General features: G+C 36.5%; 1 protein-coding gene across 1 annotated transcript in view; it reads left to right on the top strand.

Annotated features, from left to right (window-relative positions):
- LOC125246445 (thyrotropin-releasing hormone-degrading ectoenzyme-like) overlaps positions 1-14449 on the top strand; it is a 166174-nt gene extending 151725 nt beyond the window's left edge. Inside the window, exons 17-19 of the mRNA XM_048157387.1 lie at positions 10140-10280; positions 10526-10607; positions 11575-14449. Coding sequence (XP_048013344.1) covers positions 10140-10280; positions 10526-10607; positions 11575-11718 — 367 coding nt within the window. The 3' untranslated portion in view covers positions 11719-14449. The remainder of the gene's footprint in view (positions 1-10139; positions 10281-10525; positions 10608-11574) is intronic.
- The last annotated feature ends 4835 nt before the right edge of the window (positions 14450-19284 follow it).

Genomic DNA, 19284 nt, shown 5'->3' with positions numbered 1-19284 from the left:
CAGAGCAGGAAGAGAACCAATTACAGGATTATACATCTTTTCGTTTTTTATAAGATAGAGTAGTTTTGGTGAGATACAATGAATGAGTTTTAAATATTCTTTAAAAGATATATTTGTCCCAAGATAATTAACTAAGTCATTATAATTATATAAGTCACCTGACTGATTTATTAAATCTGTAACAAAAATTAAGCCTTTGTTAAACCAGTCATTCCAAAAAATTGTTTTGTTTTTGAATAATATATATTGGTTGTTCCAAATTACACAGGAATGGGGAGAGAAATTATGTTTGTAGATTAATTTCCAGGCATTCAAAACTTGTTTGTGAAAATTGGACAACTTAATTGGGAGTTTAGTACATTTAAAATCACAGGTAAGTAGAAAATTAAGACCACCACATTCTTTGAAAATTAAATTGGGAATAAAGAACCATGGAAAGTTGTTATCACAAAGACAGTGCTTGATCCAGTTAATTTTAAATATATTATTGATAGTGTCAAAATCTAAAACATTTAGTCCTCCTTCTGATGAACTTCTGATTATAGTTTTCCTTTTAATATACTCCGTCTTGCCTCTCCAGATAAATTGAAATAAAATTTTATCAACTGCGGCACACATTTTGGAATCTACATAAAGAGACAATGCAGGATATACAAGTCTGGAGATCCCTTCAGCCTTGGAGATCAATACACGACCTTGAATAGATAAATTTCTTTGGAGCCAAACAGTTAAAAATATTTCTTGTTTTTTGTAATCTCTGCGAAAAATTCTCTGTGATTCTCTCTGAGGCTGATTTACTAATTACAATACCCAAGTATCTAACTACCTGTTTAACCTGTATTCCAGATATACATGAGTCTTCTAGTTGGTGTACAGCCATAATCTCACTCTTAGATTGATTCACAGAGAGACCTGAGGCATCAGAGAATAATTTGAGTGCCTCCAGGAATCACAGGGACCTGATCTTTGTTTTTCAAAAATAAACAAGTGTCATCAGCAAGATGACTTATAGTTAAAGTGAAATCTCCTATCTCAATACCTCTAACTTGGGAGCAATGCAGAGTGTAAAGATTTAATGTTTCAGCTGCTAATAAAAATAAAAACGGGGAAATAGGGCATCCCTGTCTAATGCCTCTTCGGATAACAAAACGAGAAGACGTACCACCAGATAAAGAAACACTACTTGAAATATTATTATAGAATGTGTGCATCATATTTGTAAAGGTTGGGCCAAAACCAAAGTGATTAAGGGCCTGATACATGAAATTGTGCTCAACGGTATCGAAAGCCTTACAAAAATCTAAAAACAAAATAAGAGCTTCCTTGTTTACTAAATCTGAGTAATCTAAAATGTCTAACACCAATCTAATGTTATTTGAAATACTTCTTCCCTTCATAAATCCAGACTGTGTGACATATATGATTTCCTCCAAACAAGGTTTTAATCTGCTGGCAAATAGAGATGCTAATAATTTGTAATCCGAGTTAAGGAGTGTGATTGGGCGCCAGTTGTCTAAGTGCAAAATGTCTTTATTAGGTTTTGGAATTAGTGTAATTACTCCCTGTTTCATAGATTCTGTAAGTTCCCCATTTACTGCACACTCATTGAACACATTCAAAATAAACTCTCTAATATCTTCCCAAAAAACTCTGTAAAACTCAAAAGGTAAACCATCGGGTCCTGGGCTTTTGTTAAAAAGTGTTTTTTTAATGATATCATCCAATTCTTTCAATGACATTTCCTCCTCACAAAGGTTTTTACTATCTATACTTATACAAGGGGTGAAAGGTTGTATCTTGTTAAAAAATATATCGCTTAAATCAGGGTTAAATGATGATGTATATAGTTTTTGGTAAAAGTCTGAAACAAATTTTGAGATTATTTTGTCATCTGATATAATAGTGTCATCAATATATAAAGAGGAAATTTTTTTAAGTTCGGCTCGTTTTTTTTCCAAATTGAAAAAGTATGAAGCGTTTTTTTCTCCGGCTTCTAGCCATTTGGCCCTAGATCTAATGAAGGCCCCTTTAGCCTTTTCTATATAGAAGGTGTCTAGTTTTTCTCTTAATAGGTATAAACGTTCCTTCTCTGAATCATTTGGATTGGCAAGACAAGTAATATGGTTAATTTCTTTTAATATAGATTCAAATTGTAATCCTTTTGATTTTAGAAGATCTTTACTAAATTTTATGGAAAACTTTCGACACTCATATTTAAACAATTCCCAATTTAAGGTATGAGAAATATTAGTATTTTTTTTAAAAGAATCAATTATGCCTTTAATACCCAAACAATAATTAGAATTGTGTAATAAAGAGGTATTTAATTTCCAGTACCCTGGTTTCCTAAATGAGTTACAGTTAAGGTCAGAAATTTCTAACTCAATACCCGAGTGATCAGTTAAAGGTGCACTGGAAATAGAACATGATTTAACAGAAGAAATCAGACTATCAGATATTAGCCAAAAATCAATACGTGATTTTTGTGTCAAATCAGATTTGAACCAAGTAAAGGAAGAGGAAAAGTCATTATGTAATAATCTATGAATATCTACCAACGAGAGACTGGAACATATATCACTAATTATTTTGTTAACAGTGGTAGTGCTATATTTTGGAGGAAATCTATCATAACATAAGTCAGGAGCCTCATTAAAGTCCCCGCCCATAATTAGCGATGTAGATGGGTATTTTATTTTTAAAGTTATTAATTTGGATGTTAAATCTGTAAAGAGACAATTATTAAGACTGGATCTGTTAAAGCCATAGACATTAGCCAAAATAACAATGCTTTCCCCAAACTGGATAACAATAATTAACCATCTGCCTTCATTCGAGCAATGTGATTCAAGTACAGTGTAATTAAAGTGCTGATTAAATAAAATCATAACCCCAGCAGAATTATTGGAACCATGACAGTAGATAATTTTACTCCTCCATTGATTGGACCAGAAACTTTCATCTTTCACACATGAATGCGTTTCTTGTAAAAAATAGACATCTCTGCATTTTGATTTACAAAAAAGAACTAAAGCTTTACGTTTGGTTAAGTCTCGGATTCCCCTAACATTGAGTGAAAAACAATTCAACTTAAATGACATAAAAGAACAAACAAACAAGAACTTGTAACCAAAATCTATTGTTTAGTAAATAAAACTAAAACTTCTTAACGGATTGAAGTAGAAAAAAGTAAGTGCAACACTTAACCAGACCTCCTCACTGTAGTAAGAACCAGCTTAACATTTCTCTAGTCTAGGTTGGAACCCTAACAAGAAACAATTCCCATGAGGATGAAAAACCTCACTACAAAATATTAAAGTCACTGTAAAGAGTCATTATATGTTGTCCACTGTAATTTTCTTCCCGTCGATGATGGCAGCTGAACCCTGAAACCCTGCACGTTTACCTTCCAGTCTAGCTTGGTTCACGAGTGGCCACAGTTTATTTCGAGCTTCCCTTGCGTGTTGTGTTAAGTCCTCCGTTATCCTGATATTCTTTTGTTTGAGAATTTCGGAGCGCTTCGCGTCGGCCCAGATGAGGTCACGGTGCGTGCGAGAGGTGAACTGCACAATAATGCGACGAGGCTGAGTAAGTCCTTTCTTCCCAAGCCTGTGGGCCACGTCGATGGAAGACTGGAGAACATCTGCTAGACATGGTGAAACTAAACGCAATATTTCCATCACAGCCATCTTTACATTTTCACCTTCCACTTCAGGGATACCAGCAATCCGTAGGTTCCACCGTCTTTTGTATGCCTCCAATTCATCCAGTTTTTCCCAGAGATGCTTGTTTTCATTCTTTAGTGACGTAACTTGGTCCTTCATCGCACTGGAGTTAGTAACGGCAAGATCGGCCTTATCAGAGATCGCGTCCATTTTAGTTCCAAGTTCAGTGATGCGGTTTGAGTTACACGAGACAGAATTTTCAATTGCGGTTAATTTCTCTAAAAAAATCGTCTTGTTTTTTCCCTAGTTTCTCAATTGCTTCCAAGAGAACTGCATTTGATGGTTCTGTAGTGTGGCGTCACATCTTCGATTGTGGACTCTTGGTGGGAGTATCAGGTAATAAAGTTGAAAGAGCAGCTTTATCCTCCTGCACAGGTGCCGTTACGTAATCATGCACACGTTTCACTGCTAAAGCATCTTCCATTTGTTGCGATGAGGAAAATAAATTTGATGACGAGACCGAACCGAACTGTTATAACCGATAGAAAGTGTCACATCTCAAATACCAACTAGCAGGCTAATTTCCAAGAAAGTGCGTATAGGAAACATCCATCATCCTCAAGAAAAATAAGGGTTCTTAATTTTGTCAGATTAATATTTAACACTGTCTACTCACATGAGGACAAGTTAGATCAAGAATTGCACAAAATAAGTTTAAGAGCAACTAACAACACGACTTACACAAGCGCCATTTTGGCCCCGCCCCCCGCTCTAGAAGACATGCAGTTAGTTCCTGTTTTCTTTTCTTCTATAGATGAATTTTAGATGAGTTTTTGTTTATTTAGCGCCCTCCGGCTGCAGTATGAATTGGAAACTCCATTCATGGAATAGCCTTTTCTTCTTTCAGATGAATTTGTGGACTAAAAATGCACAGAGAGCGCCCTCCGACTTCAAGGATGAATTGAAAACACCAGCGCTCATAGTAATGACAATGAATATTAAATAAATATAACTCCTCTGTATAGAAAATTGACATAAGCATATGAGAATCCAATATTTCTCCAAATGTGCATGCTTTTAAACTAAAAGCCTATATTCAGACTCTTTGCATCATGGAAATACATTATATTTTAAAGTATAATATAAAAACCATTACTTTATATTGTAATAATATTTTTCTGTATGTTTCATATATCATGATGAGCTTGAGACATCACAGAAGGTTTTTTTCACAGCCTACCTGACTGAAATGCCTCATTAATATGCAAGTCATTTCAGCTCATTACTATCCAATTCTTTTGTCTTCTCAGGTGAGAATGGCCCATTATTCAGTGGTGATTCACACCTCCACGCATACTGTGTTTCTTGGCAAAAAGTGTCTTACAAAAACTAAATCAATATATTGTTTTATATGAAGGAGTAGGCAGCATAATTTTTACATAATTTTGAAGCAAAAACTCTAGTTTACAACCTCCAATACCCTAAAGTATTGTAAACACAGATTTACTATACTTTTTTTGGCCTTATTTCAGTGACTTAAGTTTTTTGTTTTTTCAATAACCACACATAAATGTTATTCCTTCAAAAACACAAACATGTACATACATGTTCCTCACATATTATTGTAGCCTAGTTTGTGCTGAATACAGTGTAATGACACTTTTTCCATTAATATGTTTATGAACAACTGAAAAAAGCACAAATGTCAGGGCATGTCAAAACTTCTCCAGGCCCCAAATCAGCCTCAGACTCCAGAGGGTTAAACTAGTGGTAGTCAGGTTGGGGAAGCATACACCCGCAGCAATAGCTCTGAGTTAGATGCAGCGTGCAGCTAAGAAATGAAATGCAGTGCTTCCTCATCATGAGCACGATTTCTGCTCCAGTCGGGCCGATTCCTTTGGCTACGAAAGAGAAGATGGCGACTCCCATGATATCACACTCCTGCCAGGACCATCAAGTTCGACATTGTTAGGGTTGAATAAGAAACCTCTGTGTATTTAAAGAAAAGCATGTTACAATACTCTGATAAGTTTTCAAGCCACAGACGTTTGTTCACTTATCACAGAATGTTGTGATATGATCGGATATCTTAAAGAGCATAAGTCTAAGACAACAGCTTAAGATAACATGTACCTGAATAAACTTACCACAGTAGTGCTTATAGTATGCAGCAATGACACTAGAGCTTCGGTAACAAGCAATTTTTTAGATAGCCTTAAGATCAGCTTGTTCTAAACTGCAACTAGACCTTTAAGAACGAGCGTTTCCAGTGGCACTATAGCTTTAAGAAAAACGATGTTTACTATGTGCTGCACCACAACAGAAAAGCCGTTTGCACCATGAATCTTTGTTTTTCTGTCTCTACTGCAAAGCTGCTTGAATCTGCGACGTATAGCGCTAAACACGGCGATCCGACCAGCGTGTATGTTGCTATACAAACGAAAGCGCCCCGACCAGCGTGTGCGGCGATCAAGCCGGTTGCCAATGACAACAGATAGTAACGCACATCGCCAAATACGATCGCAAAAGCTTTGCAAAAACATTTTTACTGAGAAGGACTAGAAGCCTAAGCAAGAGTGATAGCTTTAACAACATCATGAGTTAGCTTTAAAACAATGAGCATTAAAAGGAACTTAGCTTAGCTTCGTGGAAACATTCAGAGATGAAGGAGAGTGAAATAGCCGGCTGTAACGTGGATGTTTGATCTTGTCTTGAAACGCTTCTTCATGCGGGGAGTGCAGATCATCTGAACTGCCAGTCCATGTCTAATTGCAGCGATGCGAGAAGCAATGCTACCTTAACTCAGTCATTTCCAATCAGTCGGCTTATGATCAATGCATTGAATGAGAGGTGAAATCCACAAATCCCTCTCGCTAAATTCCCGACTGCACAATTCCTAGTGAGATGATGCTGTTTGCCTGTCGAATTCACCATTTAATTTGCTCCTGAGAAATGCAATAGCTGCTGATAATACTGAGGAGCTTATATATAGATGCCGTAATAGGCGTCGTATTCCTATAGGTAGACGCAAGTCACCTGGGAGTCCGCTGATGCAAGCTTGACTGACGTGACCTGCCAGAACTGACACTAACGCTAGATTTAGTGTTGCTTTATGTGCTTCAAATATCTTACATTAATAACATGTTTTTGTGTCACAAAACAAAGATCTAGTTATATATTATACTTCCAAAGTAAATGAAGTCTAATGCAGGAAGTTTCAATATAACTTTTTAAAAACTAATGTATATGTACCGCATCTGTGGCATGTTACTGAACACCCCATAATTATCTCTTAGTGTGTAGAAAAGAATAGGTAATACCAGCCCTAATATGCCCAATTGAATTTGTATCAAAATATCCATGACTTTATTCCTGGATACCTGAACAGTGTGACTTCAGAGAGATCAGATGCTTTTCAACAGCACTGTCATGATTCAAAAGTGTAAATGTCTGAGTACTTCCCTCAAATGAAGTCTCAAAGGAGTGATTACTTAAACCCTGATTATAAAGTCTAAGTCTAAATTACACAGTTAATGGTGATTCTCATTTAAAAAGCCATTTAAGTATAAAACTACACAATCTGTCAGGAACCTGCCTGTATTTAAAGTGATGCTGGCGTCAGTTAATTCAGAGGCCCTCAGTACCCCAAAGACGGGGGATATATAAAATATTTCATGACTGCAGCATTCAGACATCCACCTTTGCTCTAGTGTTGGACTTAAAAGAGAAGACCTCTAGCAGCAGTTCATTGATTTTAGACGCACTTAAATTTCACACAGCATGCACAAGCAAAGCCCCCCGTCCCAGATGAGTTCTGTGTGAGAGTGTGTGTTTGTGATATTTAATCTACCGCAGAGAAAACTGCCCTGTGTTTGGAGTGAGCTAGTAAATGTGCTTCAATCACTGAGTCTGAAGGATGGGGTGTATAATACTATGTGTTTAGTATTGATTTCTATGGCATGAAGTATATTGTATCTCCCTCCTCCATGTTTTTTATTTTATTTATTTATTTTTTTGATGACGTGTGTTGTGATCTAGTGGGCCGAATATAATTGTCAGCAAGGGTTATGGTCAGTGTTGCCATTTGCTTTCAGTTGAAAGTACACAGCAAAATCTCCAGAGTTAAATCAACTCTACTCAGAGAACACCTCTCTATATAGAGTTAAAATAACACTGTTAAAATTAATGAGATAACATGTTGTTTGTGGAGTTGTTTAATCAGATCTTGAGATATTTTATGTCTTTTATCTTCAGTTGATTTCATCTAAGGCTGTGGCTGAAGTCAGTTGTAGTTCTTGTGTTTCTCTTCAGTGATTCTGCTTGTTAACAGCAGGTGTTCATCACTAATGCTCAATCATAACTTAATTATCTCATTAACTTTAACTCTGCTTCAGTGTCACTTTAGCACTATTTAGAGAGGGAACATATGTAATCTGAGCAGAGTTGATTTAACTCTTGGGATTTTGCTGTGTAGCTAAAACTGTTAGCTAAATGTTACTAGATGACTTCATACTGGCGAGTATATAATATAAATATAGATCAGTGGGCGAGTCACAGAATCTAGATAAGGTTTGTCCAAGAAGTTGCTAGATTTGTCACTAGGCTTTTGAAAAAAATTCTCAAAAGGGCCGGGGAAGTCGCTAAATCTAGCGACAAAATCGCTAAATTGGCAGCAGTGTTTGTGGTAAAGCACACAAAGATGAAAATTCAGGCAAACAGTCTTTAATAAACTCTAAAGTTAAATCCAAGAACAGGTAATCAAAGAAAATACAACCTTAAAACAAACGAGACCGGACAAATGAGAACTGAAAAGACTGCAACTTATATACATGGTAAATGAGGGTAAAATGACAAACACCTGAGCAGATCAGATGATTCACTATGACAACTGAAATCAGGAAACCAATGAAAACAAACTAAAAGTCCATGAAAATGAAACTAAGGCCAAAATAACAGAATGTCTGTGACAATATTTTTTTTGTGTGTTTACTGATCTCACCTCTCTGACTGCTAACCTAGAGATATTCCTGAAACCTTCAGTACTGCTAACTGAAAACTGTGAACTGTCTACAGTATACTATTTAAAATAAAGTCAAATATTGTAAATTATACAACAATAAACATTGTATTTAAGCAGTAGCAATGTCCCTTTAAGACAAGTCATTTCACTCGGCGGCCATCTTTGAAATGCCTCTCGGGCATCCTGGGCATCATGCAATCTCTTTGAATGGGGAACATCAAATTCTCCAAAACTGTTCGCCAACCTTACAATTAAATTTCATATTTGAAATCACCAATGAAATCTAACAACAACCGGCTCATAAATTTAGTTTCTAAACGCTCAAATCATGACAAAAAAAACTGTATTTTTCAGGCTGGATCAAGCTAATGCGCATGCGTAGACCTAAATGCCGTCTGACTGTTTCTATAGAAACCGGTGATTCTAATGGCCGCTGAAGTGACGCGATGACTTTACCAGTTGGCGATTGGCTCTTATTTAGAAGGCGGGACTTATTCTGCCATATTGCGCGTTACGCTTTCTCCCATTCAAAACAATACGAGTGACACGCCTTGTGTTATTCTATAGTCTTTGGCAGTAGTATGCTAAATAAATGAACACTGGAAATGGATGGTCAGTTCAAGCGCATTGCATTGTGGGATACAATATTACACAGTGTGCTCTTGTTGTATACTGTATTTCGGTAAATGTAGGTACAGTATCCTTCGCATATTGAAAATGTACATACTATGCACAGTGTACATACTATAGATAAGACATTAATATGCTAGTATGCTAATATGAGCATGTTAATCTGAACGTTAAAAAAGTGACTGGAATTAGCACAGCAAAAGAAACTCTCCTGAAAGCGTGTTCACACTTGTCCACAGAGGAAGCAGGATGTTATATTTGCGAGCTGTGAAGCTGCCGTCCGCTCACAGATGTGAGTTTGTCACCGTGGCAATAATCTCCAGGGTGTTTGTGAAAAAAGGTGTTACAAATGACTCAACGACGCATGAAGTCAAAAAGCCCAAAAGAGCATTTGAACTGAAATAAGAGAGCAAACCACAGTAAAGCAATTACCCCACTTGTTATTGCAAATTGAAAACTTGTGCACCGTGGCAGCGTTTTTATGTGTAACATCTCATTTCCTATTTCTTTCTTTTTAATCTACTTGACATTTTGCACCAATTTGAATCAAATGGGTATGTCTGCATTTGATTTGGGCTTTTCAGGTTAATTACTTTTTGAAGATGCTGAATCACAGTATTTGAATAATTGTGTTTCGCCGGCCTGTCAGTGGCTGTCTTTAATGAAAACAGGGAAGAATAATGTGTTTTGTATCTTAGATTTACCCAAGCTTAACACTAGCATAGAAATGATAGCAAAATTCATTACAAATTGCACAATTAGTAAAGATATCACAAATGTGATAACAAACTAAGGAAACTCTTATTCATTTGTGTTGCCCACAGGCTCCTGAATCTGTCTCTCACCTCTGACCTGGTGCCGGAGCAGGATGTGATCGATGTCATCATACATGTGGGCCGCAATCCGCTGGGAAGACATTTAGCATGGAGATATTTCCGTGAGAAGTGGGACATATTGAATTCCAGGTGAATGTAGCTTCATTCATCTCTGTTTATGAGTGACTTTAACCTTCCTCTCAGTCCCTGATATGTATTTCACATTCGCACTCTCATAAGATATTGATTGGTGAATGTTATTTCTTGTTTGTGGTTGAAGGACCAGAGAGCATTATGGGAAATATCTATTGGTGTTTGTTTGCTTCTGGGCTCATTAAAACGGTGCTCCAGTGTTTCTAATTACACTGCTTGAGCTCTGTGTCTTTCATCCGTAGGTATGGAGAAGCTTTATTTATGAACTCAAAATTAATCAGCGGCGTGACAGAGTTTCTCAACACTGAGGCGGAGTTGAGTGAGGTGAGTCTGGACTTATACACCATCCTGAGGCTCTTACACCTCCAGTCAATCTAAAACACTAATGAACTATTGACCAATCTTTGTGGAACATTAATACTTACAAAAAACATTGGTCAGCAAAATTATTGAGATGGAGAAAATGAGCAAAAGTAAACTTTGAAGCCTGCAGAAATGTGCTCTGGTCTGTTTCATTGGGTTATTTCCTCATTGTAACTGCTTAACCTTATTATAGGAGATGGAACGTATATTCACTTATTCAAATTCATTCAGCTTCAGTCCCAGAGGACACAGACTGCTGATGCTTCTCACTGCAGCGCAGCACTTTCTCATCCAGCTGACTTCACCTTCTACAACTTAACATTCATACAGAGATACGAACCCCCTCAGTATTTTCTTAAACAGAGCATTAGCATACTGTCATTGACAATCAGCTGCTGCCAGAGCACTTCATCCACACATTCACCGTTAAATCAGTGCTAAACGCTATACATTGCGAATGATTGTTTTATTTCTTTCGAAAGTTTCTATGACTAAACAGCAATTTTGAAATAGTTCAAGACCAGAATAGCAACTTAAATACTTAATCCCAGCACATACTTGTTCATGTAGATCTCATGACCCCAGGAAATGGGAATCGTTTTCATAACGTGTTATTTAGTAAATAGAGATTTTCATGTTTGTAATTTATCTTGGAGGCTTTTTTTTTTTTTGACAGACACCCAAGTGTCTTTCACTTCCAGAAAAACAACACTGATAATTCTGTTTACTTCCCACTCCTCATTATCATAAACATCACTGTTATCTACTAAATTACACGTTAGGCATTTGCATGTAAATGCATCATATATTCTGACGCTGTTTAACTATCAGAGTTGAAGGTGCCACTTGCAAACAAAACTCTCTATATCTGATACATCAGACACAATACGATTATAATGTTAATGAAAATTGTTTATCTTCTCCTCAGCTGAAAGAGTTCATCCTAACCAGCGGGGGAGAGTCGGCACCTGCGTTCGCTCGAGCTGTTGAGATCGTTCAAGCTAATGTAAAATGGCACATCCTGTTCCAGCAGCAGTTTTACCGATGGCTGCGAAAAGCTCCTGATGGTTAACACAACATTAAGCATGGAGCGCTCTGTTAGCATGACATGTCGAGGCCAGTGACGTGGGGACACCTACGTGATATTAAAAATGACTTTTATGGACTCTGAGAAGCAGCAAAACGTTTACTTCCCCTTTGAAACGACAGGGCAAGTTCCCAGAGAACAACAGTGCCGCCCTGCTGGCCAACACCCTCACTACACCAGAGACAGAAAAATGGGGAGGAGATGGACAACTTGTGGAAAATATATGGAAGAAATTGCAACACGTGGTAACAGAAGGACTGGAAGTCCCACTTTTAATTCGAAAAGAGCCAGCTGAGAACGAGCATGTGCATTGAATGGATCAGGCTGAAAAAAAAAAAATGTTTATAACGTGATTTGAGTTAAATAGGCAAATGTGTGATTCTGCGTGTGTCCAGTTTTATTCATAATGTGAAATAGGAGTTATTTCTAAAACAATCTTAGTAGTTTCAGTTATTCCCCTTTCAGGCAGATTTAAATTCCATAAAAGGACTTGCATTCTCTCCCCAAAGACTGCTGCTGTTCTCAGATGCAACAAAAACTCTTTTTAAAGTTTAAACTTCAGTGATAAGCTGCTCTTCACTTTTCTTGCACAATCACACCATTTTATTGATTTATATTTTGTACAATATCAAATGAGGCCATATCTACCTTCATCAAACAAACAAATAAATATGACTGCAGGTCGCGAGAGGATCAAGAACAGGGCCATTGTCATTTATCATGGACAAACACAGGCTTGTCTGATTAAGGGTCAATGCAAATTAAAGGTGCCTATATCTCTGATTTCTTGGGTCAGTAGTGGATTGAAGATGAGATTATACAGTGGAGATTCTATAATATTGACACATGATGATTATATAACTTGAAGAATATGTATATACATGTATGTATGTTCATGTATATATATTTATACAAAGTTAAATGATATATGGGTCAAATATGTGACGCTCTTTTTTTGTTTCAAGTTTTCTGGAATGAAAGGGATTGTTAATCCAGAAATTCTGTCATCATTCACTCACCCTCATGTCATTCCAAACTCATAAAACTTTAATTTATCTTCAGTATACAGGTGAAGATATATAGATATAATAGACTTTTTGTCTCACACAACCAAAGTACACAGAGGCATCGCAAAAATGAATTCATATGAAGCGAGCAGTCTTCACATGAAGTCTTCTGACGAGACAAGATCGCTTTATATGATAAACAGAATTCATGTAAGCTTTTATTCACATATAAACTTTGATCATAGACCTCATCAAATATGGTAAACACAGAAGCTCAGTCATGTTTGCTTGACACGCAAGAACAAACTTCACTGGTTTTTGCACATCAACAAGCACAGTTGTGTAAATGATGACATTTTTCATTTTTGGATGAACCATCCCTTTAAGTTATTCAAAAGTATATTGATGCAATGAGCAGAGTACTGAACTTTTATTGATGAAAGTGTTCGAATTCTGATTTTATTTTTTTGTGAATATTAAAATAAAACATGTCAGGGTGGTGTAACCAGTAAATGACTGAAATTATTTTCATTATGTGTAATGATTATTATATATATATTTTTTTTTAAATTTAAGGAAAAAAAAGTATTAATGTTTGGAAAAACTTTTATCTGCCAATTCACTGTGGTATACCAAACAAGTATTTTGACAAGTTAGCTCAGGTTGTCATCAAATGGTATAACCTAAAGTTCAAGAAACTATTTGGAAACAATGATATATACCATGTATTCTAAGTGTAATATAGATTTTTTTTATTATTAACTGATGGTTGTAATGGTGCAGTGCAGGAAAATATTAAGGCAAGATGCAGCAGGTCTATTTACAAAACAAAGAAAGTAAACCAAGATGTCACAATAATCCACAAGGCAAAGGTAAACGCAAATGTAAAAGCTTTATATATACACAATGACCGACAAACTGCGGGGCTGTTTACATGACACCGTTATGCGTTTTGACCATTCATGACAACAGCTCTTTGGGGGCCTGAAAACACAAACTTTTGAAAATTGCTTTCAAAATGCAAGTTTTTGAAAACAATACCATTATTGTCTCCATGTTAAACAACAAAAATGCGAATTTGTGAAAACAGTGCCATCATGCGCATGCATGTTTTCGAGTTTAGTCTATAGGGCGCGTAATTTTTCTTTACAACATGACATCGCCAACTACTGGCCTGGCATGAATAATACAGCGTTTTTAATCGTTTTGCGGATCCGTGTGAATGGAGATTGTTATCTGTACACAGAAAAACGCAAAGGAAAAACCAAATCTACACCGTAGACAATATGTGGTTACACCACTTGACATTTTTAGAGTTTATTTAATTAAAATGTTCATTGTTTGTTTGTTTGTTGCTAAGGATTTCAATTCTTAGAACTTTTCTCATGCGCTTTAAAATAGATTTTAAAAAGATTTCTCCGACCCTCATAATTGACCCATATATAGATTTGTTTTACTCTTGGGCAGAAACATTACTTTCAAACAAGTTTTCACATGTACATTTTGTAGATATGTTGACCTTAATATCCTAAAGGTAATTTTTGTCTGTTTATTTGTTTTGTATGCATTGCAGATGTAAATGCAAAAATTAAGAGCTAAAAAAAAGAAATAAGAAAAAAGAAAATAAGCGATCAGTGCCTTTTCTACCTCACTATCCATTTCCAATTAGAAAGAGTGACAGTGCCTTGAATAAACCTGTCATAAACATTCTCTTGATTTGGTGTCTGATTTTTCAAACAAGTCAGACGTTGAAATATTTCAAGTATGTATAAAAGAAGCTGGAACCCTGAAGCCACAGATGTCAACACAGTAAGATGTAGTGTTCAGAATTATTCAGACTCTGCGCTGACTGTTACTCCAAAGTTACTGCAGTATATTAAAAAAGTGTCACAAATGACATAAAAAAAGGTTGACACTGTCAACTGAATAAAATAGCTGTATTGCGCGGTACAAGCCAAAATAATTCTGCAACCATCTGCTCTTTCTCAGGTTGAGGAGTTCACTTTATCAGTCAATTTGTAGAGTGTTCAAAGAACAAAAGGAGAACATTACTGAACCATAAAAAATAAAAAAAAATACTCCAACTTGTTATCATTTATGGCAGTTCCAAAAAGAAAAGTTATATTTATGGTCTGACAAATCAGCAGAACTTAAGTTTTTTTGTCTAAGAAAAATGGAGTGTATAGTGATTCTGTCTGAAAGGAAAATCTACCAGTCATTGGCTGATTGGATCAATACTTCACAGTGTCTGCAAAGCTGGACAGCGACAAGAACTGCTTGAAAACATGTGGACTTTTTCCTACCTTTCCATCATGCTGCTGAAGTGCTGATAAGTCTTGTCTGTCCTCCTTCATTCATCTTTGCCTCCAGGTCACATGTTCACGATTCGATCTTGTGGCTGCTGTCCATAGTTCTGAATGACCTCCTTTACTAGAATGATAAACAGCAGTGGACACGATTGATCCTTGCATTAAGGCTCATAGTGACTCTCAAACAGTCATATAGTAATATGCACCTGAGACTAGCATAAATGTAATAAATAAATAAAACATTTTTCACAATAAAATTTTCACTAAAAATGTCACAGTGAGAAATAGCTTCATTAGCTGCTCACAGCTGAAAATAATCTTGTGCCCCAACAGTCAACAGAGTTTCATTTATCAATTGTCCAGGGTGGTTTTCCACAAAACAGAAGCGTGAAATAAACAGCACATACCTGTAAATGTAACCTACAAGCAATTTTGGAAACTACTTTTTTTCCCCTTCACGTATCATGCTTTCCACAAAAAAAAATAAGCAGCACAACTGTTTTCAACATTGATAATAATAAGAAATGTTTCTTGAGCACCAAATCAGCATATTCGAATGATTTCTAAAGGATCAACACTGAAAACTAGAGTAGCTAATTATGCTGAAAATTCAGCTTTGCCATCACAGGAATAAACTATACTTTACATTAAAATAGTTATTTTAAATGTCAATAATACTTCACAATATTGCTGTGTATTATTGATCAAATGCAGGAATGGTGAACATAAGAGTTTTTCTTGAAATCTTACCATCTTCAGACTTTAAAATACCCTTCTTATTCAGGTCACCGTGAGTTAGTAAACATACCAGAACACACCAAGCCGATGCCGACGAACTAGTGGCAACGAAAGCAGACTGTGGGGTTGGCTCACGTCGGCAGCGTCTGTGTCCAAAGTTGTCCTGACACACCAAACCGACGCTAAACAGCCGACGGCCAAGTAGTTCTGCGCCTGCGTGAGAAGAAATGCCTTTCCGAACCAGCAGGTGGCAGTAGCTGAACAGCCAATCAGAATGATCAGATGGCCCAACGGACCGACGAGCTCCGACGCCGATTCAACATTCCAAATCGGCCGAAAAAAAGCCGACGAGGACCAACTTCAGCCGACGGTGCGGAACACACTGAGAAAACTTAGTCGGCCCACGAAGAAAAACTGCCTGACCGTTGGCTTGGTGTGTTCCTGCCTTAAGACATAATTTGTTGACCCTGGAACAACATTCCTGTCTGAAAATGTAGTGCTAACCCTAACCCTAAACCTACCCTACCCATAAATTACTCCTAAAATCAGAGGGAAATGTGAATAACACTGATGTAGAAGCACCTAACCCTGATTGTAAGCCTAAACTTGATTTAAACTGTAAACTCATCCTTCAAATCTGATTGGTTGATTGGAATGTTGTTCCAGGATCAAGAAAGCTGTTGATCTATATGTACTTTAGTAATGTAGTCAAGACCACCTAAACCGAGACCAAGACCAGTGTGTGGAGACCAAGACAAGACCAAGACCAGACTAGCACCTCTTAAATTCATCTGAAAGATCCACATTTACTGCCTGAGAAAGGTCTTATTTTTAATCAATAATTACAATTAGAATAATAAGACACTATATAGAGCTGTTACCAATTCACTAACAACAAAATTCATCTTTACACTGTAGAGGTGGAACAGAAGTTGCAACTGATGCATAAATAATGTTTAATGTTTTTAAAAATAAAATTTTGTTTATTGAACGTTTGTAAAATATCAATATTACATCTGCAGTTGTGCTCATATTAGTAAAAACAGCCCTCTTTCTTGTGATATTGCTTAATTATATCATATATTATAATATAAATATCAAGATCACAAGTACTTTTTTGCAATAATATCTTGAATTTTGTGGGCATTTGTATTAATTTGGGTGACATTTTTTGACACACAATCCCTTGTTGATTTCTGACCCGGCACAACAGTAACAAAATTAATGAAATTAGAAAGTTAATGATTGCATTTGAAGCAGGAAGTTTTACATCCAGTCAGTTTAATGATGTTAACAAAGAAATCAGACAATGCAACGGCAATTTAGTGATATCCCTGCAGTTGTGGTCTTGACCGGTCTTGAAATAAAATCCCAAGTCCTTTTAGTCTGAGACCAAGACAAGACCGAATGCGGCTGAGATTAAGACGTTCAAAAAATGGTCTTGAAGGATTAAACTTTCAAATTCAAATTTCCTGATAATTTACTCACCCCCATGTCATCCAAGATGTTCATGTCTGTCGTTTTTCAGTCGAAAAGAAATGAAGGTTTTTGATGAAAACATTCCAGGATTATTCTTCTTATAATGGATTTCAATGGCCTCCAAACGGTTGAAGGTCAAAATTAGTTTCAGTGCAGCTTCAAAGGGCTTTAAACGATACCAGGCGAGGAATAAGGGTCTTATCTAGCGAAACGATCAGTCATTTTTCGAAAAAAAAAAGTAAATGTATATGCTTTAACTGTAATTTTAACCTTCAAACGTTTGGAGAGACCACTGAAGTCCACTACAAGGAGAATAATCCTGGAATGTTTTCATCAAAAACCTTCATTTCTTTTCGACTGAAGAAAGAAAGACATGAACATCTTGGATGACATGGGGGTGAGTAAATTATCAGGAAATTTTCATTTGAAAGTGAACTAATCCTTTAAGACTGGTCTCGAGACCAAGACATATTGTACTTCCCTTACACCTTCTGGTTCACTACCTTTCAAATATTCTACCATATATTAAACATTTGAAGTCTATGACAGTATGTGTAATAAAGTGTAAATTAGAAGCATGTAGGAAAATACTACAGAGAGGCACTAAAGGAAGTAAACACTGAAGCTGAAACCAGAAGAAAACTGCAGCCCAGCAGCACAACTGTGACTGGAAAATTTGTTCTGATCCATAAGACTGAACATCAAGGACCATGACAAAAATTCCAGAACATCCATTCAAAGCAATTTTTACGCTATATAAACCTCAACCTTACGCTTTCAAAGGCTTGTGAAATTATGTATTTCTTTTAAGGATGACTAAAGTTTGGCACTGGGTCAAAGATAAAACTGAAAGAGGGAGGCAGAACAGGAGAAATTGCAAAAAAAAAAAAAAATACATACCCTACTATACCAGAACACTTCAGCAGATATACGCTTTCTAGCAGTATTCGACTGTTTGTTTGGCAAAGAGTGCAAGTGAACTAACGGTCGGAGCTGCTCGACACAACGCAACAATTGCGACAGAAACTATTTTAAACAATGCAGTCCGTGCGGGGCGGGTGTAAAGAGATTCAATTTCTGACTAACAGGCTTGCGATACTTCTGGAGGACATATTTGGACGTGATTCGCTTTGACGCATCTAGTGTAGACAGTCTCAAGCTGTTGCGGCGAGGCACGACGTGTAGCATATAAACTGAGAATTTACAACAGCTGAAGGTTGAAACAGATTTTTATTATTTCTTCACTACCTGTCTGCTTCCTCTGGCCATCAAAATGAATTGTGTTTTATACAGGTTACTGGAGGCCACTGATTTTTTTTCTTTCTTTCTTTTTTTTCCCCCGGATATGAACACAAAGTCAACAAAATGGAAGTCACTCTTTTCTAAGCAAAGTAAAGATGTTTTACCAGGCATTTGGTTCGCTCTGGGCTCTAATGTGGCATCATGGCCAAGTACACTGCTAATATTGTTCCTACTCTCTTCCATTTGGAAAAGCGCTGCGAGACACTAACAACAGATCAAAACAACAATGCGCGCCAAATGCGTGGGCTGATGGGAGAAAGAGGGAGAGCCAAATGAATTATTGTAACCTCAAAATGAATTATTGATGCTCAGTGTTTTGGTCAGGATGGCCACCCTTATTTATCATGTATGGCATGTATTAGCGCAAATCCAAAAATATAAGAAATGAAATGAGAAAATAAATAATGTTTTCTGGTTTGTTTAGGTTAGTGTTCTGTGAAAAAAGTGGTGCTTCTGTAGCAAAAGAACAGTGAGATCAGATGAAGGTAGTTTCATCATTAGTGTAACCTTTTCAAAAAGATAAAAGCGTTTGAATAATTTCAATTTTTTTTTATTCTCACTCACACAGGCACACATTAGTAGTATGTATGCAAATCCCTTGTATTTTCACATTATCAAACAATAGCTTTGCTAATGATCAATCAAAGCAAATCTATTGTGCATCACTCAACTGCAACGTTAATTACCAAGGAGTACTACAATGAATTTGGGGAAAA

Source organism: Megalobrama amblycephala, linkage group LG14 (assembly GCF_018812025.1).
Source record: "Megalobrama amblycephala isolate DHTTF-2021 linkage group LG14, ASM1881202v1, whole genome shotgun sequence".
NCBI lineage: Eukaryota > Metazoa > Chordata > Actinopteri > Cypriniformes > Xenocyprididae > Megalobrama > Megalobrama amblycephala.
Note: the sequence above shows the minus strand (reverse complement) of the source record. Positions and strands in the feature narration are given on the sequence as shown.